General features: G+C 40.2%; 3 protein-coding genes across 3 annotated transcripts; all 3 read left to right on the forward strand.

The window, feature by feature from the left end:
• The first annotated feature begins 6,911 nt into the window (after positions 1-6,911).
• LOC139412213 (neurotrophic factor BDNF precursor form-like) lies at positions 6,912-13,590 on the forward strand. The gene is made up of 2 exons (XM_071159035.1): positions 6,912-7,035; positions 12,194-13,590. The coding sequence occupies exon 2, from the start codon at positions 12,215-12,217 to the stop codon at positions 13,022-13,024; it is 810 nt and encodes a 269-aa protein (XP_071015136.1). The 5' UTR covers positions 6,912-7,035; positions 12,194-12,214; the 3' UTR covers positions 13,025-13,590.
• A 1,499-nt stretch (positions 13,591-15,089) lies between these two features.
• Positions 15,090-20,484, forward strand: LOC139411547 (protein lin-7 homolog C). The gene is made up of 5 exons (XM_071158030.1): positions 15,090-15,275; positions 16,585-16,703; positions 17,219-17,290; positions 17,380-17,589; positions 17,908-20,484. Exons 1-5 carry the CDS (start codon positions 15,239-15,241, stop codon positions 18,073-18,075), a joined length of 606 nt encoding a protein of 201 aa, XP_071014131.1. The 5' UTR covers positions 15,090-15,238; the 3' UTR covers positions 18,076-20,484.
• Positions 20,485-20,994: 510 nt separating this feature from the next.
• On the forward strand, positions 20,995-22,867 carry LOC139412214 (large ribosomal subunit protein P2-like). The gene is made up of 5 exons (XM_071159036.1): positions 20,995-21,100; positions 21,862-21,985; positions 22,136-22,184; positions 22,323-22,418; positions 22,750-22,867. Exons 2-5 carry the CDS (start codon positions 21,863-21,865, stop codon positions 22,824-22,826), a joined length of 345 nt encoding a protein of 114 aa, XP_071015137.1. The 5' UTR covers positions 20,995-21,100; position 21,862; the 3' UTR covers positions 22,827-22,867.
• Positions 22,868-26,719: the final 3,852 nt, after the last annotated feature.

Here is a 26,719-nt window from a genome sequence, read left to right on the forward strand (position 1 = left end):
TTCTCGGTTTCATTCATACTGCGCTTTCACTCTAGCACTAGCATCACCTGCTACCCCTCTTTGTCCGCGCGCAAGTCTGTGTAGCCCACATTCGACCTGTCGGAGACAACTTCCACGTTTACAATAAATAGCAAAACCACAAATTACACAATGATTTAATGAAATATGAAGAACAAAAACATTACCGAGAAATCACCTCATAGAAATCAGAGGAATTTCAAAGATGCAATCAAAGATATGGAATTACAAGAAAGATAGGCGTGGTCAAACTGCCTATTGACAGATGTTAGGCTATGGCTGGCTAAAGGTGGTGCGAGATAAGATGGCTTGATAAGAAATTGCCCAAAAGCAGTGGGGTTTTAAGACAGTAGAAAACCAGGCATGCAAGATTGCGTTGATCCTCAAATTGATTAGTCCGCGACAATGTTTTTGCTGACTTAACAGCCAACGGACTTTAGAAATTCGTCTTGCGTGCCAGCGAAGAAACTGTGGATATTGTTGGTATTCAATCTCTCTTTGTACGGCTTCAGTTCAAAGATTCTGATTTCAGGACGATGCTATTGAATAGCACACAGCTGCAAGAAAAACCCTAAGATATCAACGCCCACAAGCGCTCGCAGCCCTGTTTTAATCAGGAAGCTTCCAGTGGGGTTACATTTCAATGCATTATTGAGCCTATCCTCATTTATAGGCTACGTCTGAATTATTACAGCTTCATTGTGTTTTTAAATGACATGTTTAAGTTAAATTCTAGCTTGCCTTAGAAAACCAAATAAGGCTCTTTAAAACATAGTCCATGTGTGACTCATTATTTAATTAAATACTTTACTTAATAATTGAACGAAATGAGTATACTTATTAGGCTATTGCCTATAGGAAAGCAGGAGACCCGTTAGTTAGGATGACGCTGTGTGTTGTAACATATATCACAGCTGTAATAATAAGAACAAGAGAAATCATGTTAATATTATGAATAAAATGTTTTATATAATAGGCCTTATAATAAGATGATACTTACTAGAGCTATGCTTAACGAATCGATCGGCTAAACGTTTTCGTTTTATTTGTTGCAGTGGGTTTATGAATGAATAGACCAGCGACAATATGACAAATTGCCTGCATACAAAGCAACATGTATATTGTTATTTGTTAGATTTCTTAATTTGGTCAGGTTTTTATTTTAATCATTTTCTCAGGAATAACATATTTTCTTCAGGAAAGTCGAAGCGAGAGGAGACGTGGGTTTATGTGTAGGCGTGCGGAGGGAGGGAAGAGCGGAGGCGGGGTAGGGGGGGTCTGTGGGGTGGCACGACACACTTTGTATGTATGAAGGTTTTTTTTAGAACTTTCTGCAATGTACGTCATCGGATCAGTCCATAAATGGGGTTGTGTTATCTTACTGAGAATCTCCCTCAACCGCCCCCCCTCTCCGCACTCTTAGCGCTGCAGAGTTGGGGTGGGCGTCAGTAACAAATCTGAGGATGGTAGGTTTCATTCCAAATAACATTAAATGCTATTGTGGCATCATATTTGACAGAATATGCGTGTTTCATTCTTTATAGATGACTCACAGGGGCGATGAGAGATATTTATGTTTGCGTTACTATAAAGGTGTTTAGTTTTCCGAGTCAACCTTTCATGAACTTTAAATGGTGAGGTCTATGAACATGTATAGCCTATAGCTCTCTGAAGTATTTTATTATTTTACATGGTAGAATCTGAAGTAGGCTAACAGTTGATAACACTCCACTTTTCGTGCGTAATTGAATAGGGGATAGTTTGACATTTCCGTAACAGTAAATAACAAAACCAACAAAAGGATAAGGATTATCATAATATGAATAGGCTAATGATAATAATATTAGAATAATCGGATTATAATCAGCGGCTGCCTCGTCATGATTTTCATCATCTGCACCTCCATCCATCTAGTTATGTCATCATAATGAGTTATGGCGGGTTGAAACGTTTGAATCCAGCTATTTATCTATTCAACCATGCCGAGACACATCTTGGTTAGTTTAAATCATGGGAATACACGATTACAAAAGCTGATCCAACACAATATGTCGAGGTTGTTGTTTCCCAAACCAATACCTTGCTGTGCCGCTTGTCTGGTAATTGTAACCAACGAGACAAGAGTCTGACTGGCTGCTGGCATGACGCCACTGCAGGACAATTCAGTGTGTGTGTGTGTGTGTGTGTGTGTGTGTGTGTGTGTGTGTGTGTGTAACAATGAGGTCCGATGAATTGTGTCTGTTCATAAAACAGAACAGAGGCATAAGGGAATTGTCATATTTACAATCAACTCAATTCCATTCTTACATGTAATTGATTAAAGGGGAGTGCATTGTACTGAATGTGCTCAGAAAAATAGATGTAATTGTAAAAGCATTTGTTGTGCATGCATATTGCGCATATGTGTCTGCACAGTAGCCTAATTAATATCTTTGTTCAGCATAACTTTGAGGTGTCTTACGCGGTAGAGTTGGACTCAGGATACCTGCCATGAGTGTTTGAATATGGAATGGGGTGCTGAGCTCTACCTCTGGTTGGCTTTCCACACTCTTTTGGAATTGACATCAAGTTGCATGCCTGTGTTATGGACAGGGGTAAGCGACTCATTTACCTTACCTATTGACATACTTAGGTGTAGTGCTCAAATAAGAGCTCCGCTTAGATCCCCCAGTCAAATATGTACATTTTATTTGTGTGAGTTGATGCTGCAGTCAATTTGATGAAACAAAGAGTGTGTTTTTGTTTTGTTGTTGTTGATGTGAGAGAGAGAGAGAGAGAGAGAGAGAGAGAGAGAGAGAGAGAGAGAGAGAGAGAGAGAGAGAGAGAGAGAGAGAGAGAGAGAGAGAGAGAGAGAGAGAGAGAGAGAGAGAGAGAGAGAGAGAACTTCTTGCAAATTCCCATCAACTGAGCTTGTTATGCCTTATACATTTTCTCATCAAGGTGTTCCCACTGGGTTTGGGCAGTATATACATAGACAGACTAGAGTTCAAACTTACCACTGGTTCTTAATAACACTATAGCCGGATATTCATTATGTTTCATGGGAAGCAGAGAAAGGGTTAATTGTACACTGAAGTGTGAATTTTGGTATAGAGTAGCTAATTCTCAGCAGATATGCTTATGATGCCCAATTTGATGCTGCCACAGAGCCTTGTTATTCTATTGTCTGATTACTTCCAAGAGGTATCTTCTGAAGGTGTCTTAATTGAATGTTCATGTCTCAATGTGGATCTTGGCATCGCTGACTTGTCAGAATTATGTCACAGTTGGCAAGAGAAGATGTGAAAAGATGTATGCCTGTGTGTAGTGTCATCAGTGTTGTTTTGGGCATCTGGTCAGTGAAGAGCAGGTATAGGGTGCCACAGTGTGTGTGTGCTTCTTGTGTGAGAGAAGACTATCATGTTGTGTGAACCACACTTCAAAACGGTATTCAATATTTCTAAATTATTTGTTTATGGACTTCAGAACCATCTGTTTAAAAGTCTGGTTTAGTTTTTAAAGGTTTAGTTCACCCAAAATACAAAATTAAGTTAAATGTTTGCTTACATTGAAAATGGTGTAAAAGCTGGAGAGAGTGTATATTCCATGCTTCAGATTTCTGGTTACTGCCACCAACCCCTAAGAGAACCTATGGGAGTGAACAGGGCTCCATCACCATGCTCTAAATTGCATGCTCAAACCACCTCATAGTACCCTTCAAGTAGCGTAACTTTATGTGTTTATATTAAAAATCGAATTCATCATGCTGCCCTTTTCTGAGTAGAAAATTGTTCAATGGTTAAAATAAAGCATGAGGATGCCGCTTCTGTCCAAGGGTTGTAATGTTCTAAAAGACGCTTCTGTCCAAGGGTTGTAATGTTATGAAAGACGCTTCTGTCCAAGGGTTGTAATGTTATGAAAGACGCTTCTGTCCAAGGGTTGTAATGTTATGAAAGGCGCTTCTGTCCAAGGGTTGTAATGTTATGAAAGACGCTTCTGTCCAAGGGTTGTAATGTTATGAAAGACGCTTCTGTCCAAGGGTTGTAATGTTATGAAAGACGCTTCTGTCCAAGGGTTGTAATGTTATGAAAGACGTGAAACAAGGAAATGTTGGTTTGCCACACCATTCATGGTAAAGCGCTCATCACTCTTGAGAACTCTTTTCGCATAGAAATGACACTTTTTGACAAAGATAATCGTAGTGGGAGATGTCCCACAGTTAACTTCAAGAATTATGTCTATTTTCTGAAAAAGGATTGGTGATTGTCTGAAATTAACTTTTATTCTGAAAGTGGCATGCTGAAAGCCAGTTTAGTTCACTGCTCAACATAACATAATGGTCTTATGTTAGCATGAGTGAGTGTGTCTGAGTTTCAGTTTAGGGGCAGTACGTTCTGATTAGGCACCCAATGTAACCTTCATCAGACACATAGTGTACTGTAGGTGCAAGGGCTGATAATTAGCACTGACACGTATAGTATAGTATATTATAGGATAGCATTGCATAGCATAGCACAGCATGGTACTCGGTATTGGCTAGCTCTTTCTGACTTTGCTTAAGCTTGACCCAACTATGCATTTTAAATTCAGTTGCGATGCACTTTATTTCAGACACGCTAAACTTCATTTTGAAGTTCTACACAAAATGCTAAATAATCTCCTCAAACTCTTAGGTAACAAGTCTCCTGAACTTTCCACTACTTAGAACGCCACCTTGCATTGTGCTGTATTTGCAGATATGAGAGAGACCATGTTGTTGTTCTTCTAATGAGATGCCAAGTGATTTATTTATGAATTACCTTGTTGGAACAGCCCCCGTGCAAGCTTTTTTTTTGTTGGAGTCATGTCGCTCAGCGATTGCTGATGCAACTCTTTGTCATCCAGAGTTTGCCCTCGCCTACTGTGATCCTTCGGGGAGGGCTATATTCATCTTGGCATGTCCCCGGGTGTGTTGGAGGTGGAGTGAATCACAAAGCAGGTGTGAGCATTCAATCCCATACTGCTATATGCCAAGTAAGAACCATCCACCTCATTAACTTGTACAGAGAAGAATCACGATGGCCATATAGCAAACAGATCACAGTAAATATTTAATTGGAGGAGGTCCAAGCCACAAGGACAATGAGCTGTTTCCTTCATTTGACTGAGGTTGAGCCCAGAACTTTTCTCTTCATAACTTGACTTCTCTAAACACCCACTGGATGGTTAAGTCAAAAGCTTTATTAATTTAAGTGAGACATTTTTTTTTCCTTTTCCAAGTTCCACGTTGATTCAAGCCTTATTGAACACTGCTCGGATCTTCAGAATAACGTGTACATTTTCTTGAGTATATGCCTTTGATATTGTGAAGCCTTGTATTTAATGATAATACTTTTGCTTTCATATGATTAAGTTATGTGTTATGAGAAGTTTACAATTTTATGTTAGGGGAAAAGGGAATGGGGATAATTGGTATCATGGCAAAAAGTGTCTACCAGTAGGCTTTCCGCCTGCATAGATCCCAACAACTAGGGCATTGAATCTTCTCATTATATAGGTTGCCTGGAAGCGGCGCTGTTCAGTAGCTCTGGTTCTCAATCAGCGATCAGGCCTTCACCTCGCGCAAATCGTGGTGCTGTCTGCGGTTCTAAATGTTTAGTATGCGGCGTGTTAATAGAGGCGCTGTTCACGGTGCTGAATGTTTAGTTCGTGGGCGCGCTGACCACAACACTGACAATGGTGCTGTTTTTTTCTCGCGGTGATCGCGGCGCTGTCCATGTTACTGACTATTTGTGCGCTGGTATAATAGCACAACGAGGGATTACCACATATAAATTATATGTGCACGCATGATTGGATAAAAGCGTCTGGTAAATGGCTATTTTTTTATTGAATCTGCGGCTTCTTCAATTTAAGTTACAACAATTTCAAGAGCTAGCCTATTCGAATGTCTCTTTGTCTTAACTTTGGACATTCCCTGAGATGGTTATATCTACTTGTAACCCATAGTTTTTGTTGGTATAACATACATGGCATAGCCTACCTATGGGATCTGACGATGAACCATTTCAAAGGCTTCGGAAAACGAGGTCTAGCTAGGCAGGCTTACCTTTTGCATTTATAACACATCTCCTGGTCTATACAGGAACATTTCAATGTATCCACTGCTAGTCGTAAATCTTCTGTAGACGTAATCAATCCCATACAGAATATACACTTAGTTATAACACGTTAATTACATAAATATGTAGCAGTGAATGTGTGTTTCTGTCCAATTCCACAATTGAAGTAACAGTGTTCTCTAAAGAAATGCCATATTTCTGGTAAAATGCATGGAATAAGAATGTCTTTTTGGGTAGGGTATTGGTTTTCTTATTTCCATGATTTATTTGGGATTTTGTAAAACCAGGTTCTAAGTAGTAGTCATAATATATATATATCAGATCTAATCACATCACACGCAATGTAGCCACATGGCACACAATCAAATGCGTTATTCTTTTTTATGTACAGTACAGCTACAAAAATATCACATCTGATGTCAGTGAAACACGGAAGAAAGATCCATTGCCAATCCCTTCTTTATCCCACTCCCATCTGTTGACCAAAGGCGTATAAAAAACATGTATGAGAGCTAGGCCTGCTTTAGGACTCTGGTAACCGTGTCTGGTGGCAAACAACCAGTCAGCCAGTGGCGAGTCACATGTTGCAACGTCATTATGTAGTAAGTTACTGTAGTTGCAAGGGATACAGGCGTCATTTCAAGCTCAAGAGGTCTCTCATCGCGTAGTGCCGTCGCGGCGCCGTTTATAGCATGCAACCCCTTCGGTTTTAAGCGATCTCCAAAGGAGCCGCGCAGCCATGGGAGTCCATTACCTCAACCATGCAATTTCCACCATCAATAATTTAATCTATTTGCTCCAAAGCTGAAGAGATATCTCTAAGCTGTCGGACAGTACAGGGAAAATATAGCTTAAGTAATTACACAGGGGGTTGTCCAAAACATCCCAGATGATACTGTCCTGTTGAATGGTCTCCTTTACGACTGGGCAGTAAAAGGTATGTTTTTCTTAACTTGTTTGATCATTTTCGCTCTGCTGTGTCGATGCTCGCTCGTTTTGTGAGTGGGGAGATGTTTAAAAGTATTGTAATCAAGTTGGGGATCATGCAGGCGCACCGACTCGGTCGCAGTTTGAGAGAGGATACGTGTAACTCTATCCTCTTGTTCATTAATTTAAAAAACGGCGTTATTATGCTGATTGAATTTCTAATAGCGACCCCGAAAGGGGTCAGTGGAGGTAATCATTTCGTTTTCTGATGTATTTAGCTGATTAATTAATGCGAAGAGTTGTACATTTAGCCGTGTTGGCTATTGCCACTGGCGAGTAGACTACATTGCCTACCCACATAGGCTGTAGGCCTATTGTAGCCTATTCATTATAACCCATAACCCATGAATAAAATGCATCTAAATGTTATGTTAAATAATATAGCATCGTAATTCAGATAATATTTTTTTTCAACTATCTGTACTATCTGGACTTTCTTTTCTCAAATACCAGAAAGGTTTGTAAGCAAATGATTTTAAAAAGTTTGATGCACCTCATTAAGACTTTATAGGAAACAGCTATACCCTGCAAGGTTGGTCTAGCTCTCTCTTAAACCGGATAACCTCACAAGGCGAGGATGAATATACAGATTATTAAACGGATCCCTACATGGAGCAGTCGTGCAATTATCAAGGAGCGCACGGAAAATACCACAATTATTACGTTTTATGCGTTCTAGTTCGAGAACAACCCAGCGGTGCCGCGATACTGCTGTTTACCAAGTAAACCTTGTTAATGTTTGGTGTAGAGATTTTTTAAATTTAATGCAGTCTGAGATTATTGCTGTATTTTAGTGTAGGCTAGTTTGTCTCGGGACATTGCATCAAATAGCTCTGAAAATAGGATCCAATTTGGCACAGACTTGGAAAACTAACTATATATGCATTAATGACATTCCGTTAAACACGATTTTATTTTTGTTTAGTAACCTTTTGCTTTTTCAGTCTAAAAGTTTTCATGTTTTAGAATTTGACTTTGTGTGTGTATGTGTGTGTGTGTGTAGGCCTGTGTGCGTGTGTGTGTGCGTGTGTGTGTGTGTGTGTGTGTGTGTGTGTGTGTGTGTGTGTGTGTGTGTGTGTGTGTGTGTGTGTGTGTGTGTGTGTGTGTGTGTGTGTGTGTGTGTGTGTGTGTGTGTGTGTGTGTGTGTGTGTAGGCCTGTGTGTGTGTTCGTGAGAGAGAGCGAGAGAGGATTGGGTTTTAAGAACATTTCGTGGTCTAATACGCCATCTAGCGCAACTATATGGAAACTGCTTGACACCCGTTTTAAATTAGGACTTGGTCTAGGTCTAATGTGCTGCTGTTGAGCCTTTATCTTATTATTGTTCGTATAGACCACTTGCAATCAACATCGTTTTAAGATACTACTGATTTATTCAGATATAAATATGTGCAGTAGACTAATAAGCTAACTTGAGCACTGTCGATGAAAGTCATTATCTATCACTAATTAGTTGTAAGTGCAACTTGCGGATAGACATACAGGAAATGTTGCACTTATTAGAGTACTACGTTTATCAGGAGGTGGCTTAAGTATGAAGTGGGTAACCTTTGAATATTATGATATTGTTTGTTTGGATCATGTGGAGAAAGGGTATTTTCCCCCTCGTAGTGACTTACTTGACAATGTGTTTTCAAAGTGAAAACATGTGTTAACCTTTCACTGGAAAAGAGAGGAGTGTTAAGACAAGAATGTTGAGAAAATGTGTCTTTGAAAAAGAAAGTTAGTATGTACTGCCACAGAAATTTTACCCACATACATGACTGTGTAAGTTAAGTGTAAGTGAAACATGAAGTCATATGTGGTGAGTTTTGTACATGGTTGAAACACCATTGTGTTTGTGAATCCACTCCAGCATCTGTCAAAGGGAGATTTTTCATTATAATCCCCACCTGACATGAAGAGCAAACACTGCAAGGCACCATGCTTTCTCTAAACACAACCGTATAGCTGCGCCTGCCTCTCTCACAACAATTGAACAGGTGCTCATCTGAATGTGTAATCGTAAAGCCCTGCCACTACGTGGAAATCCATCAACTTTTATCTATGAACGTTCTGAATGCACCAAATGCAACTGTAAAGGACTGATTTTATTGATGCAAATCTTGATTTGACGGAATATATGTTATGGCTGGATAGAGTGTGGAAGTTTGCTTGTTCTCTTCCACACCATACTGTACATATTCAGTACATGATAATTAAATATCAGTGTACTGATTACCTGGAGATTTAAAAAAAAATTGGACCGTAAAATCCAATTCAGAGCTGAAGATACTCTCAAATCTAATATAGTAAATGAGAACATACCAGCCATGGTGAGAATCACTTTTACTTTGGTTTGAATTAGATAGGTCTCAGAGAGTACTGTTATTCTGAGCCAGTCCCACAGCAATAAAGTGATTCATCGCCTAGATTGCATTTTAACAGGATGTTGATTGAGAGCATAAGCCATATTGATTTTCCTGATGGAAACAGGAAATAGCTGAGTTAGAAATAAAATTATTTGTTGTTCCCGGTGTGAGGAGGCCCAGAGGACTGGCAGGCAATTGCACACTGATGAGTGGCACTGCCCCCAAAACACATCCCCTCCATCCTGTCCCCTATGGAGACCTGGGAGAGACGTCATCTGTGGTTGTTATGCCGCGAAATGACGCCTGCACTGACTCCCCACCCCCTGTTACTGCAACTTAGCCCCAGTGATCCATCAGGGAAGAAGGCCTACTATCTCTGCTGCAGCATCTTCTACATGAAGATGGACCCCCAATCAGTTCATGTATCAAAAAGCAGTGTGATGGGATTTCAGTCCATGTATTTGTTTTCCTTGATTATTGGGGCAGCCTAATGATGGGATTTGACAGGTCACAGGAACACTTTATAGGATGATAAAGGATTACCTCTTATGAATAATTATTTTCAAATTACAATATTGAGAAAATGTTGGAACGATTTCCTGCTCATCTATGTTTGTTTGGCTATGTTTTGTCTCCAAGGTTGTCTTGTCGGTAGGAGGAAAGATGTCCCCATCCCCCTGCAAACACGTACAAACCAAGCCCTCCTTTCCTCTCCTCCTCCATCCTCTCCCTTCCCTCTAACACACACTCACACTCTGGAGAAACACGTCACTGAGCTTGGGGACTCAGTGGCTCATTAAGGAGAAGGATGTGATATTCTCAATCGAGACTGTGAGACTCCCAGCACGCCTATTTATAGATGCAATATCTCTATGGCAGTCACCGTAGCGTTGGCTAATCGCAGCCGTGGCCCCAGACGCCAATTAAGAATGAAACAAATGCTTTTTAGGTGGGGTCTGCCCCTCCCTTCTGCTAAGATCCTTCTGTCCGCCACACTGCCTGGTGGGGGAGCGGATCTGCTTGGAGCGTATTCCTGCATCAGGTCGGGATACAAGGAGGGCGGCATGCAGAGTGCAGTCAAAGCCCTGCCATGGCTATTTTTAAATGCACCCCCCTGGAGAGCAAGAGCTAGGTTTCTTATATTGTGGTTGTTTTCATATGTTTGACTCTGGGTCTGGGATGTCCGTGGATATGTTGAATTGCTGTGACTCATAGGGCATAAAGGTAAGAGATGCTATTGTGAGCTAGGGGGGAGGATGAGGATGAGGGTGTGTGTGTATATTGATACATTTTGGCTCTGTTGGGCACTTGTGGCATTCTTTCCCTTGCAATGTCTGTTCACCAAATGTATGTGAGCAGCTGTACAGAGAAAGCATCTGATAGAAGGGGTACGTGAGTGTGTCAGGATGCAAGCACATTACCTCTCTTCACTTCTCTAACCAGTACTTTACTGACTCTCTCTCAGTCTCTGCTAGCGCTACTGCTCACTCTCAGCATTCCTTTATTTAAACATCTCTATGTCCCTTAATAAATTCTGCTCCCAATTTGACCCTATCAAGTTTAGCATATTAATGGTAATATTACATCAAATATTGGTTGCCTTTTGCAAAATCACACAAAATAAACAGTCACTTATCTGAACCTAGTCAGAAACACTCATGTATTCAACCAATCAATCGATCAATAAGTCTCTATTAACCCTGTGGGAAATGTAGTGTGAAGTCAGGATAACACATGAAACGTGTTAGGCTACAATACATGGTATTAGATTGGAAACATGATATATTTTGCCTGTTCTATAGCTACACTGAAAAAAAGTATTCAGGCCCTTAGCGTTTATGATATTGTACATGCCAACCTTGGATAACAACATCAAATATAAGAAAGATAATGATGATGATGATGATTATGATGAAGACATACTGTAGTTTCATTATCAGTTTAACATAATTGTTTAAAAAATTGTTGTTGGTTTGTTGTTGTTGAAGAAGAGAAAATAATGATATATTGGGTTGCACTTCATAGTAGGATGGCCCATTAGAAGATAATTAGCAATCTAATGCTTTGACATTTAAAGCATATGATGCCTAGCCACATCCACTCCCAGTCTGAAAAAACTCGGCCTCAGTTGAAAACGCTGGTGTCAGCAGCCCTTAATGTTGCTTCTGGGGCCTTTGTGGGAAATATTGTATGGGAAATATTGTAATGTTGAAAAAACTCGGCCTCAGTTGAAAACGCTGGTGTCAGCAGCCCTTAATGTTGCTTCTGGGGCCTTTGTGGGAAATATTGTATGGGAAATATTGTAATGTTGTATGAGGAAACAGAAAAAATGGAATTCACAAGAATGTATGGTAATTACTTATACTGTTATTTGCAAGTTGGCCAAGTAGTAGTCGGCACTCATGGTGGTGTCAGACTGTTGGCTTTCTTTGCAGCTGGAGGAGAAATGTGATACTCTGGTAGTAATGGGGGGAGATGGTAGGCGTGCATCATCTAATGGTGCTTAGTAATAACTGAAAGGAACACAATTAGATTGTGATCCAACCTTGATATATTATGGAATACTGTGATAATGAGTGTATTATGAACAGTATATTGTATAAGCAGACAACTCTGATAACTCAATGGAAGAAAACTGTTGATATATTATATAATACATAATATAGCTACATAAGATTATATACATATGAATTGCACTTAATTTCATCCTCTCTCCCCTCTCATCCTTCTCCCTGCTCTCTCTTTCTCTCTCTCTCTAGTTCCACCAGGTTAGAAGAGTGATGACCATCCTGTTCCTTACTATGGTTATTTCGTACTTCAGTTGCATGAGAGCTGCTCCCATGAGAGACGCCCCAGGCATAAGGGGCCACCGAACGGAAGGCTACTTGGGTGCTGCAGTGACTGCCGGCCAGGGCCACGGGACTCCACAGAGCGGGGGTGGGCCGGGCCAGCATGGGGGACTGCCCTCGCTCACAGACACGTTTGAGCAGGTGATTGAAGAGCTCTTGGAGGTGGAAGGAGAAGCATCTCAGCTGGGGCCTGGAGCTGACAAGGGCCAGGGAGGAGGGGGTCCTTCCTCTGTGGTCACCACGGAGACCAAGGATGTCGACCTGTATGCATCGCGGGTGATGATCAGCAACCAAGTGCCTTTAGAGCCGCCGCTGCTTTTTCTCCTGGAGGAATACAAAAACTACCTGGACGCCGCTAACATGTCCATGAGGGTACGGCGGCATTCTGACCCGTCGCGGCGTGGCGAGCTGAGTGTGTGTGATAGTATTAGCCAGTGGGTGACAGCTGTGGACAAAAAGACAGCCATAGACATGTCTGGGCAGACCGTTACCGTCCTGGAAAAGGTCCCTGTCCCCAATGGCCAACTGAAGCAATACTTTTATGAGACCAAATGTAACCCTATGGGGTACACAAAGGAGGGCTGCCGTGGAATAGACAAGAGGCATTATAACTCCCAATGCAGGACAACCCAGTCCTACGTGCGAGCGCTCACCATGGATAGCAAAAAGAAGATTGGCTGGCGGTTTATAAGGATAGACACATCATGTGTATGCACATTGACCATTAAAAGAGGAAGATAGTGTATATAATGTATAGATTTTATTGAGAGTTTAAAAAAGAGAGTAAAGAGAAAATATCTATTTGTATATATACATAACAGGGTAAATTATTCCGTCAAATGAAAATTTTATGGACTGCATGTAAAAAAAGATGACGTTTATACAGTAAAAGTGATACTACAGTCTATTTATTGAACATATTCATGACCTTGTAAACAATTAAAAAAAGATCTGATGAGTCATTTGCGCCCAGTTTAAATTACTATATCACATTCCTCAAGACATTGTGGTTTGTTTACGTTGCCAAGAATGTGAGAAAGAAGGAAAAGAGCAATGAGGATGAGGGAGAGGGTGAGGACGAGTTCCATTAAAAAAACTTGCATGCTGCTTCAATTGTGAATTGAGAATTTGTCCACCTAAGAAAAAAGGATATGATACCGACCAAAACATTCCGTTTACATACTCAACAGTAAAAGGGTTTTCCTCCTCAGTACTTTATCTGTTTACTGTTCTAAACTTCTCAAGGTAATGTTGGAATTACATACTATGTCAAGGTGCTGTTGTCAAAGCTTTGCTGTTTATTTTTTTATCCCCACCAGAGGACAAAATATAAGAATATATATATATATATAAAAAATTTATTCATTGACATATGTTTCTGGATTAATATAATTCATTTTGTATGTTGTGAAGTTGTTTGCAATATTAAATTGAAATATTTAAAGAAATAAAAATGAATATAGGCAACTGAAAAACAAAACCAATGTCAATAAAGTTTGAACCCTACATTTCTAGTTACACTGCATAAAGATTAGATGAAAACATGGACGGATGGACGGCCAGACAGATACATAAATACCTACCTTCCTACATGCATACCAACCATCCTACCCACCGACGTACCTGCCTGCCTGTCTGCCTGCATGCATGCAGACCAGATGAGGCTAGTGGGAAGAGCTATAGGAGGACATGCACATTGTAATGGCTGGAATGGAATAAATGGAATGGTATCAAAACATATGGAAACCGCATGTTTGACTTTGTTCCATTTATACCATTACAGCCATTACAATGAGCCCGTCCTCCTAAAGCAGACAGACATACAGACAGACAGACAGACAGACAGACAGACAGATTTTATTTTAATCAGCATTGGCTTGGTTATAAAAGCCTCAATATATACTCAATCAAAAACACAAAGAATCAGAACATATAGAAGTCTATGTCGTATAGCCTAGGCTACAAGCTGATCCTTGATGGCCTCTGAGAGCTTGATGAGGAGTACATTCAAAGTTTTTAACCCTGAAGACAGGATCCTTGACTGGTGAATTCCTTGGATGGGCCATCTCAACCCTATCCAATCGACACAGGTAGGTGTCCCATGCCTAGAAATGGATGGTCAACATTCTCTCACAAAGGATACCAAAATATGCCTAATTGTGATAATAAAATATAACAATAAAAGTGCATTCAAGGTATATTCCGTAAGATTTTCACACACAAATAGCACTTAAATTCTTGTATATATATATAGTACTCAGGAAATTGTATTTTATGAGAGAGAAATCACTTTTCTAAACATAATTTGAGGTATCCTACCAACGTATAGGCCTACATAATGTGTTTACAAGTTTCCTATCACAACAAAAACATAAACATTGGGTCAGCAGTCTATGTCCTCAGTTTTGCCGTTATGATAAGGTAACACAGTTTAATGCATAGTAATGAGTAATAGGCATATGTAGTATTTCAGCTCTCAGAAAGCAAATTCCCTATTGCTGTGAGAAGTGGAAATTAATCAATAGAAATGCATACATAATGCAAGAACTGACTGAGATCAAAATTATGGTTTTAAACATATTGAAGCAACATTGTAGGTTTACAAAGACATTTACAAACAATTCAATTTGGGTTATGAATAATGATCAGATAAAACATTGTAATAACTATACATAAATATATATATAATTTAAATAACCATTGAAAAGCTGTAAATGTTGCAGGTTATACATTTAGGATACCACATTTTCTAAAATATCAAACAAAACTTTAGTGATATATGACTTCTCAGTTTTTCCCCCATCTTGGATTTGGCACATCAACGGTATATTGCGCGGATTGCGTGTTCTTGACGCAACAACATTCCCCGTCAATACAGCTCAAATCTGTTTATCGCCGAGTGGATATTTTGCTCGCCTGATAATTTCTCCCGAACAGTGCCGGATTTAGGCTATTATGGCGTCTTTGGGGGAACCTGTTCGTCTGGAAAGAGGTAAAACGTCAAACTACACAGATTGCTTGATCAATAATAATAGTTAAAATGATGAAAATACACACACGAGTTTAACAGATGGCTAGCTAGTTAACGGTAGCTAATCTGGAATTTAATTTAGTTAGCTAACTAACGTTAGGGCAAGTCAATTCATTTTGAAATAACTAGCCCATGTACAATCATCTCTCAAAAGTCGAAAGAAAAATAGATTATTCCAATATAATCCGCTTTAGTTTTCAGAAAGACAGATGGGCTGAGTTGCTAATGTTGTAGCCAGCTAAGGTTAGCTAATTTAGCTAACAAGATAGCCATCCTCAAATCTGGTAACGTTACTAGGTTGTTTGCAGTGGTGTGTGGTACTTAAGTACAAATACTTTAAAGTACTACTTTAAAGTATTTTAAGTCGTTTTTGGGGCTATCTGTACTTTACTAATTATATTTTTGCCAATTGTTTTACTTCACTACATTCCTAAAGAAAATGATGTACTTTTTACCCCATACATTTTCCCTGACACCCACAAGTACTGGTTGCATTTTGACAGGAAAAGGTCAAATTCACACGCTTATCAAGAGAACATTGCCTGGTCATCCCTACTGCCTTTAATCTGGCGCACTCACTAAACACATGCTTTGTTTGTTTGTAAGTTAATGTGTTGTAGTGTGCCCCTGGCTATCCATAAATACAAAAATTGTGTCATCTGGTTTGCATAATGTAAGGCATTTGAAATTATTAATACTTTTACTTTTGATACGTATATTTTAGAAATTCCATTTACTTTTTATACTTAAGTATAGTTACAACCAAATACTTTTAGACTTTTACTCAAGTACTATTTTACTGGGTGACTTTTACTTGTCGTTTTCTATTAAGGTATCTTTACTTTTACTCAAGTATGACAAATGGGTACTTTTTCCACCACTGGTAGTTTGTAGCTTCCTAGTAATGTTAGCAGTTGCACCCAAACAAAAGTTCAGCGTCTAGTATGTAGCTCAGTAGCTTGCTAGGTTCGTTTGAAAATGTTGAGCCCGAAAGCCCAGACTGTTACTATGTTGAATTCTACCATGTGTTTACAAGCAGTGTGATGAAGATTTGGTAATGATCAGCTATGCCTGTATTGTAATACCCTGTGCATGGACAGATTTACTTAATCAATCTACAAAATCAAAACCAACAGACTCCATTACTCTTGTGCTGTAATGTTAGATCCTCTGCCTCAAACAATTATTTCCCAAACCAAAGTCTTTAAATCAATGTAAATTATTGGTAAGATCTCTGATGGTGGGTGGTCTCCATGTTTTCTCCCCACAGACATTTCTCGAGCCATTGAATTGCTTGACAAGCTCCAGAGGACGGGGGAAGTGCCACCCCAGAAACTGCAGGCACTGCAAAGGGTCTTGCAGAGCGAGTTCTGTAATGCTGTGCGAGAGGTGAGCTGAGACTGTGCCATTAAATGCCCATCACACCCTTCAAAATTCAACTCAATTTATGTGGCCAAATCTGGACCTCAAGGCCAGAAGTACTGCTGATTTTCATTCTCCCCCTCCAATCAGGGTGATTGATTCAGACCTGGGGCACCAGGTGAGTGGAAAACAATAACCAGCAGTACTCTGGACCTCCAGGCTCTGATTTGTGAACTTGTGTGAGATGGGGCTGACACAGACAGGCCTATAAAACATGAAATGTTTGATTTCTGCCTATGGACTAGTTATTTGACTTCTGGTGTAAGATTTGTCATTCCTTCAGTGTATCATAAAGCATTTTTTTCAATGTAGTGTTGTTATTACAAAATGAGCTATCCAGTTTGAGGATTAATTACTAGCTTGGAACCCTGGACAGCAAGAACTACCATTTTTAACATGCCAGACTTTTTGAAGGAAGTCATTTAGCTTAGCAGTTTGCATTTGACTAACCTTCTTTCTGCCTTTTCTAAACAACTCCTTAGGTGTATGAACATGTGTATGAGACAGTGGACATTAATAGTAGCCCTGAAGTCAGGGCCAATGCCACAGCCAAGGTATGTCACAACAACAACAACAACCAATATTAAACAACAACTCTGTATGCAACTCTGGGTTAACAACTTTCTCCTCTCTTGCCTTGTAGGCCACTGTTGCAGCGTTTGCGGCCAGTGAGGGGCACTCACACCCTCGCGTGGTGGAGCTGCCTAAGACTGAGGAAGGACTTGGCTTCAATATAATGGGAGGGAAGGAACAGAACTCTCCTATTTACATCTCACGCATCATTCCTGGGGGAATCGCCGACCGCCACGGGGGCCTCAAGAGAGGCGACCAGCTTCTTTCTGTCAATGGGGTGGTACGTGTTGTTTATGCAGTCTCTGGCTGTGTCCATATACCCGTACTTGCGTTCTAAATAGTAGGCATTTTGGGAAGGCAGATTCTTTTTTTTGTGTGTTTTTTTTTTTTTTGTGGTATGTGACATTTTGAAGATTGAGTATGGTTTAAAAATTCCAGGATGTCCTAGTCATTTTGGATTTTTCAATATACATATATCATTTTGGATTTTTCAATATACATATACATATACATATCTATCAATATACATTTATCATATTCAGTCACCTAATTTTGTTTGTTATTTAAATTAATCCTCCTTTTATCTCTTTCTTTCCAGAGTGTGGAGGGGGAGCACCATGAGAAAGCTGTGGAGCTTCTCAAAGCTGCCCAGGGCACTGTGAAGCTGGTGGTCAGGTACACTCCTAAAGTCCTTGAGGAAATGGAGTCCCGCTTTGAGAAGATGAGGTCTGCAAAGCGCCGGCAACAGAACAGCTATCCCCAATAGTGTTTTTTCATCACTGGCACGCAATTCCCTCATCTTTCACCCTCTTCCAGCCATCTGTCCCAGTCACAATTTTAACCTTCATCTAAAACTTAGCTCACTACGTTTAGTTTGTATCCACATATATTATATTTCTACCTTTTCTACAACCTACCCCTTCAACTTCTGACACTATCCTCCACACCACGACTCAAGGCAAACACTAGATTTATCATATTTCTACAAGTAGTTGGTCATTCACGCTTTACATATGCATTACATTTTGGACTGACATATTGGATGCCATTTGAGGACCTGTGAGACCCACCAGAGGTTCATTGATTGAAGAGATGGTATTTTTTTTATTTTAGTACAGCCTTTATAAAGTGCCTCAGGGCAATACAAATGTATTTGAACTTGTACTGTCATTCAAGTTACAAAACTAAGCTCAGATGATTCAACACTTCAATGTCAGGTTTACCAAGCATTTGCAGGAATGCAAACGTCACACCTGCTATTTTTGAGAGCGAAAAGAAACTGGTACTAATAGAATATGTTTAGGATATAAGGGTTATAGAATAAATATTATCGAAGGAATTGGGTATTGTGTGTAAATTGATATAGACATTTTGTGTTTACCAGTATATGAAGGCTAAATGGAGACCGTTATGTTTTACCATTGTCTCTATTTAGTTTTTTTCCTCCTGAAAATAACCGGGATGATCATTTTGGTAGATCTGTGTTTAGTATTCTAATCTAAATTCTAAATTGTTAAGGAATTAAATAATACATTCTCTGAATTTATTTTTAACCTCGTGCTGATGTTTTCACTGTCTTACAAACTTTAAAAAAAGATTTTGCTGACTCATAAATTATTCAACAACTTCTAGCTTTTGCATCCCATGAATGATTTAGAGCCTTCAAATGCGTAGGTTGTCAGTGGGCTGGGAGAAGGCTTTCTAATATGCTGTGCTCTCTTTTAAAATTCAGATAACCTTTTCCCCTTATGACAGTAAGGGGGACAGTATACAATTTTGAGACCTGAGGCAAACCTGACATTTTAAATATTTCAAAAGAGCAATAAGTCAGAACCTTTTGAAACCAGAGGGGTATTTCACAAACGGGGTCAGTGGATTTTGAGATTCCCCAAGAAAGCTGCTTGCCCACAGTAATTTTAGTTTTTCATTTCTTTGAGTTACTTTGCTCTATTCACACTTCAACGGTGTGGCCTACTCATTCAAGGTGGGTGTACAGTAGGTTGGCCAACTTGTCGCAGCGATGACAAACATGCCATTGTTGTCCAACATCAACTGATGTTTCCAAAAAGCATAAACGAGAAAAAGACAGTATTGCACTACCACCAGCATGGTTGTTTGAAATAGGGTGCTACCTGCTATCTTTCAACGTGAGTAAACTCATTATTGAATGGCATTCATTAAAAAATGCATGAAATCTACTGGTATGTGAAACCCACCTTCATTAATACAGTTCATAATAAAGACCAATAACGTTTCTATGCTGTGGTTGAGTTAACAAAGCCATATTTTTGGTTGCTGACTTACAGGTTCGAATAATTACTTGTTGAGCTATAAAATTAGGTACATGTCCCATTTGGGTGAACTATCCCTTGAAGATGTGAACATAACTTGGCATCACTGATTTCAATTCCAGATATTATGTTAATTTTCACCTGAATAGCATAGTTTGTATTTTATCTTATGATGGTCACTTGTGAATGTACTGTGTAATTCCAGTTATATTGATCAAATTAGATTTTAACGTTTTTTTTTGCTGAATTGAATAAAATGTATTCTTCTAAATCATGAAACATTTTGTAATTCCTTCACTCTAAAGTTTTCTTCACTTCATAAAGAAATTATTCTTCACTTCATAAAGAAATTATTCTATGTTCTATTCATTCTTTTAAAAAGTTGTGTAAAGTAAGCAAAGGCTTAACAGATTTGGCACCCCATAGCAAGTTGGTTACATGTCAGCTTGCCCCTTAGTATGATTACTGAAATGTCCTTGTGACTGACATGAATGGTTTCAACAGAATGTTCAGGACAGTTACCTTGCCAATTCCTAGAGCTTTGTGAAACACCCCTCAGGTTTCTACCCTCTTATATTTTGGAAGGGTCAATAGAATATTTTTCTAAGTGTTTTCTTTTGATATTTTTATTTTTTACAAGGGATTTTCATGAGAGAAAAAAAATCCTGAAATGATTTGTATTCCTTTTCTGACTGTTATATTCTTGTTTTGAGTACCAAGACCAAACTTGCAACATTTATGAGAACTATTTGATATCATATTGAATGTTTGCTTGTTTTGGACTGTTAGGTCTACTTACAAAATGTGCTGCTCTCAGTTTATTCTGTCCATTTGTATTGTATATTGTGTTACAAAAACTGCACAAAATAAATTATACCATGAAAGATGTTTTAATTTGCTTATTTTATTCTAAACTTAAATAATATTACCATACATTGTATTGTGTAATTCCTTAACACATGTAGTTTTAACATCCTTTTTGTTTTGGAGCCCCACATTTTTTGTTTGATAACTTTTGAAGATGCCATATTATGTCATATTGCCAGAGGCAAGAATGGTACTATAGTAAGGGTTATTGCACCATTTCATAGAGTATGGTACTAATGTAGTCCAAATTAGGTGTCTGTTCTAAGGTCACAGCACAGTCCCAGCTCCGTCTGTCCAGTTATTGACCACTGAGAATCAATGGCACTTTGCTGGACTGAACAGTGGCCCAATCACTTACATGGGGCGTATCATTATCACCATGTTGTGATTCCAGTTTCCCTAAATTATTTTTTTTCTGACATTTTTCATTGTGTTGACGCCGCCCGGCCTCCGGACCATCTCCTCACTTCGTCCTGCAAATCAAGTCCACCCTGTTGTGAAATTTCTCCTCCAATCAAAATTCATTCGATTTCCACGCCCATCGCGCGTTTTTCCGTTTCCCCCCTGCCTTGGAACTTCCTTTCCGCCTGTGCAAATCTCGTCGTGAACACGCATCTGCCGTCTCTGTGTCAAGTGAGTGTCTTCTAAAGGAAATTTAGTATATATACACCCTGTGAAAATTTGTCCAACACGGCACCATAACGTAGACAATCCCTTCAAATATTTGTCTTACCCCTAACCTAAAACTGGACAGCAAATAATGTATTGGAGAGGAGCATGCTAACCAGTTAGCTTGCTACCTAACAGCCATGACATGTCACCATGTGTACTCGCTCTCACGGTGGCCTCAAAGAAACAAGGCCCAAAACTGTAGCTAGTTGATGGGTTACATTATTTGCGAGGGAGTTTTTCAATGCCACATCTTCATATTCGGATTGAATAAATAACAGTTATCAGTGACAACCTCACCAACTGGAACTTTGTGGACATTACGCTAGCAAGCTCGACTAGCTAGCTAATTTGCTGACCTCCGTTATCTAGCTAACGTTACCTAGTTAGCTAATCAATCAGATGTTTTGAGTAAGGCAGTGAGTCCTAGTGTTTGGTAAAGATGCCCAACCAACATTTTTTTCTCACTTAGACTATGGAGAAGGTGTCTAAATATCACTCTTGAAACAAATGTATAATAGACGTTTGTAGGCCTAGCTACTTGATGCTCTGTGGGTATGACATGGAGAAGTTATAATTGTTTCTATGTTATAGGGTTATACTGCGAAGTTCCCTTTGGGACGCATGTGTACTATTATTTGTTTAAAGTAACATAACTGTATTGGGTATTTTTTTTAATGCCCTGTTTGTTTGTCATGATAACTGCATCATGATCTGTATTGCAGAATGCGTTACGTTGCTGCATACCTGCTCTCTGCCCTTGGTGGTAATGCCAGCCCACAGGCTGCTGACATAAAGAAGATCCTGGAAAGTGTTGGCATTGAGGCTGACAACACACGCATGGAGAAAGTATGTTTAATATCACATGTTTTTACCTTATCTCAGGGTTGAGTAAAATAAACGCACAATTTGTGTGTTCTGAAAGTTGCGCTCAATCAGAAAACATGCTTGCAATCTCTGGGCCACTAATTTCTGACCCCTTTTTCTCTTCCCCTTCAGGTTGTCACTGAACTTGGTGGCAAAAATGTGGAAGAGGTGATTGCCCAAGGTGAGTTGCAGAACTGTCAATGCATAATGAAAAGTCACTGAAGAGAACATGTCTACTTAAAATTAGAACCTGAAATAGTCCATCTGGACTAAGAACAATAAAGTTGTAATTAAATCGGTTAACTGTAATTTCTCACAGGCTATGGTAAACTGGCCAGTATGCCAGCAGGTGGTGCTGTGGCAGTGGCCAGCTCAGGTGGAGCTGCTGCTGCTGGGGCAGCTGCCCCCACTGCAGGTGAGCATACATCAGAGCCCACATGAGTGTTCGAGATCCTTGTCAAGTTGATCTTTTGGAGGTCCATCATTTTTTATGCCAAACTGGGTGCAATGGGGTGTTAAATTTATAGATATTGATGTGCGGGTCAGCTCAATATCGATGGGGCACTTGGTCAGGCAAGCTAAAGCTTATTTGCCTTTGAAATTTAGACCAGAACAGTCTCAATGCAAACAGCATTAAAAGTTATTGCTAAATGCATGGATTGTTACTTTCACTAGAGCTAGCTGTGTTTTCAGACAATGTAAATGGTAAATAGTATATGGTTAATTGATTACTTATCTCTTTACAGCTGAGGAGAAGAAGGAAGAGAAGGAGGAGTCTGAAGAGGGATCTGATGACGACATGGGATTCGGCCTGTTCGACTAAACTTGTTCAAAATCTGAAATAAACTTTGTAAAAAAGGAAAAGGCTAAATATTCTGTGTATTTTCTTCTTTTGGTATTTTGCTTTTGTTTCAATCTGGACACAGCCACTGAAGCAGTTGCTGCATTGCCCTTGATGATTACTATTACATTACACAAGTCATTGGACGAGGGCGCCTTCTGTACTGGGGGATTTTGGTAAGAGCCATGGATGCTCAGTTTGATCATTAACACGCATTACTTGCGGTAGTGTTTTGGAAGCAAAAGGACCTTTCAAATTAGATAAATGTAATAAAAAGGGATGGCAATAATCAAAGAGAAGAGGGTCTATGCGTCAGTCTGAAAAGAAATGTTATGCTAGAAGTATAATAACTACATGGATGATTCCATGTTATGTGAACTAAATAGCTATTACTGTGTACAGTAGTGTTCCCACACGAACATACAGTATCTCCGTGTTACAGCGTGTGTTTACGGAAAACAGATTGAAGTTGGTCTACTTACTACCTGTGCTAATTGGCCATCTGAGTCTGCGTAAATGGGTGCTACAAACAGGTTGTCAATGGAAAAATACTATTTGCTGCAACTTAACTGTACAGCAAGTGTATTTTGCATTTGTGAAATTATTTTAGGATATGAAAGTAGGGATTTATGTTCAGAATTGTACCACAATTGAGAATTGGTTTAGGTGAAGTATTTGGCTGTTTAGGCTTTCAGAGCCTTGAAACAACATGTAAGGTCCTTGGACTATAAGGAGCCATGTTAGCCACCTTTAGTCAATGTTTGGACTTGGTGCTGCAGTGCAGCCATGTAGGGGTATAAGTAGTAATTTGCTTGCTACTGTACATTTCCTTGAATCTAATTCTATTTGGGGAATTATAGTCAAGGTGTGTGACGGTATTGATTGTCGACTAATTTGACTGCGACGAAAATGTTTTCGGTAGTTACTAGTGTGGTAGTAGGAAAAAGGTTAAATTCATGGATAAAACAGCAGATAGAGCCATTTACCCTTCTGCTACTGGCCCTGTCCAGAAACAACCCCAGTCTCCCTAGACATGTCTGAAAGTTTTGAATGGGTACTATAAGAAATGTTGAGCTCGTGAGTATGCAACTCCTCTTCCTAAGGTCCACATAATGACAGGCTAATATATAACATTAATAGACCAGGACAGAACTATGTACACACATTTCAAATCCCATTATTTGTCACGTCCCGAATACATGTGTAGACCTTACAGTGAAATGCTTACTTACAAGCCCTTAATGCAGTTAAGGGGAAAAAAAAGAGAATAACAAATTGAAGAGCAGCAGTAAATAACAATAGCCGGGCTATAGACTGGGTACCGGTGTCGAGGTAATAAGTACAGTTGTGGCCAAAAGTTGAGAATGACACACTATTAATTTTCAAAGTCTGCTGCCTCAGTTTATATGATGGCAATTTGCATAAACTCAAATTTTTTGAAGAGTGATCAGAAGAATTGCAAAGTCCCTCTTTGCCATGCAAATGAACTGAATCCCCCCAAAAAAACACACCACAAAAGGACCAGCTGACATGTCAGTGATTCTCTCGTTAACACAGGTGTGAGTGTTGATGAGGACAAGGCTGGAGATCACCCTGTCATGCAGATTGAGTTCGAATAACAGACTGAAAGCTTCAAAAGGAGGGTGGTGCTTGGAGTCATTGTTCTTCCTCTGTCAAACATGGTTACCTGCAAGGAAACACGTGCCGTCATCATTGCTTTGCACAAAAAGGGCTTCACAGGCAAGGATATTGCTGCCAGTAAGATTGAACCTAAATCAACCATTTATCGGATCATCAAGAACTTCAAGGAGAGCGGTTCAATTGTTGTGAAGAAGGCTTCAGGGCGCCCAAGAAAGTCCAGCAAGCACCAGGACCGTCTCCTGAAGTTGTTTCAGATGCGGGATCGGGGCACCACCAGTACAGAGCTTGCTCAGGAATGGCAGCAGGCTGGTCTGAGTGCTTCTGCATGCACAGTGAAGCAAATACTTTTGGAGGATGGCCTGGTGTCAAGAAGGGCAGCAAAGAAGCCACTTCTCTCTAGGAAAAACATCAGGGACAGACTGATATTCTGCAAAAGGTACAGCGATTGGACTGCTGAGGACTGGGGTAAAGTCATTTTCTCTGGTGAATCCCCTTTCTGATTGTTTGGGGCATCCGGAAAAAAGCTTGTCCGGAGAAGACGAGGTGAGCGCTATCATCAGTCCTGTGTCATGCCAACAGTAAAGCATCCTGAGACCATTCATGTGTGGGGTTGCTTCTCAGCCAATGGAGTGGGCTCACTCACAATTTTGCCTAAGAACACAGCCATGAATAAAGAATGGTACCAACACATCCTCCGAGAGCAATTTCTCCCAACCATCCAGGAACAGTTTGGTGACTAACAATGCCTTTTCCAGCATAATGGAGCACCTTGCCATAAGGCAAAAGTGATAACTAAGTGGCTCAGGGAACAAAACATCAATATTTTGAGTCCCTGGCCAGGAAACTCCCCAGACCTAAATCCCATTGATAACTTGTGGTCAATCCTCAAGAGGCGGGTGGACAAACAAAAACCCACAAATTTTGACAAACTCCAAGCATTTATTACGCAAGAATGGGCTGCCATCGGTCAGGATGTGGCCCAGAAGGTAATTGACAGCATGCCAGGGCAGATTGCAGATATATTTTGTCAGATGTTACTATGGAATACTGAAGTATAATTTGACAATTATGAAATGCTTGTAATTATACTTCAGTATTCCATAGTAACATCTGAAACAAATATCCAAAGACAACGAAGCAGCAAACTTTGTGGAAATTAATATTTGTGTAATTCTCAAAACTTTTGGCCATGACTGTACATGTAGGTAGTGTTATTACAGTGACTATGCATAGATACTAACAGAGAGTAGCACCAGTGTATAAGTGAGAGGGGGGCAATGCAAATAGTCTGGGTAGCCATTTGATTAGGTGTTCAGGAGTCTTATGGCTTGAGGGTGGAAGCTGTTAAGAAGCCTCTTGGACCTAGACTTGGCACTCCAGTACCGCTTGCCATGCGGTAGCAGAGAGAACAGTCTGACTAGGGTGGTTGGAGTCTGACAATTTGTAGGGCCTTCCTCTGACATCGCCTGGTATAGAGGTCCTGGATGGCAGGAAGCTTGGCCCCGGTGATGTACTGGGCCGTATGCACTATCCACTGTAGTGCCTTGCAGTCAGAGGCCGAGCAATTGTCAGGCACTGATGCAACCCGTCTGGATGCTATCTGGTGCAGCTGCAAAACCTTTTGAGGATCTGAGGACCCATGCCAAATCTTTTCAGTCTCCTGAAGGAGAATAGGTTTTGTCGTGCCCTATTCACTACTTTCTTGGTGTGCTTGGACCATGTTAGATTGTTGGTGATGTGGACCCCAAGGAACTTGAAGCTCTCAACCTGCTCCACTGCAGCCCCAACGATGAGAATGGGGGTGTGCTCGGTCCTCTTTTTCCTGTAGTCCACAATCATCTCCTTAGTCTTGATCACGTTGAGGGAGAGGTTGTTGTCCTTGCACCACACGGTCAGGTCTCTGACCTCCCTATAGGCTGTCTCGTTGTTGGTGAAAAAGCCTACCATTGTGTCATCAGCAAACTTAATGATGGTGTTGGAGTCGTGCCTGGCTGTGTGGTCATGAGTGAACAGGGAGTACAGGAGGGGACTGAGTACGCACCCCTGAGGGGCCTCCTTGTTGAGGATCAGTGTGGCATATGTGTTGTTGGGGGTGGCCCGTCAGGAATTCCAGGATCCAGTTGCAGAGGGAGGTGTTTAGTCCCAGGGTCCTTAGCTTAGTGATGAGCTTTGAGGGCACTATGGTGTTGAACGCTGAGCTGTAGTCAATCAAATCGAATGTATTTCTATAGCCC

The sequence above is a fragment of the Oncorhynchus clarkii genome, chromosome 6 (assembly GCF_045791955.1).
Source record: "Oncorhynchus clarkii lewisi isolate Uvic-CL-2024 chromosome 6, UVic_Ocla_1.0, whole genome shotgun sequence".
NCBI classification, from domain to species: Eukaryota; Metazoa; Chordata; class Actinopteri; order Salmoniformes; family Salmonidae; genus Oncorhynchus; species Oncorhynchus clarkii.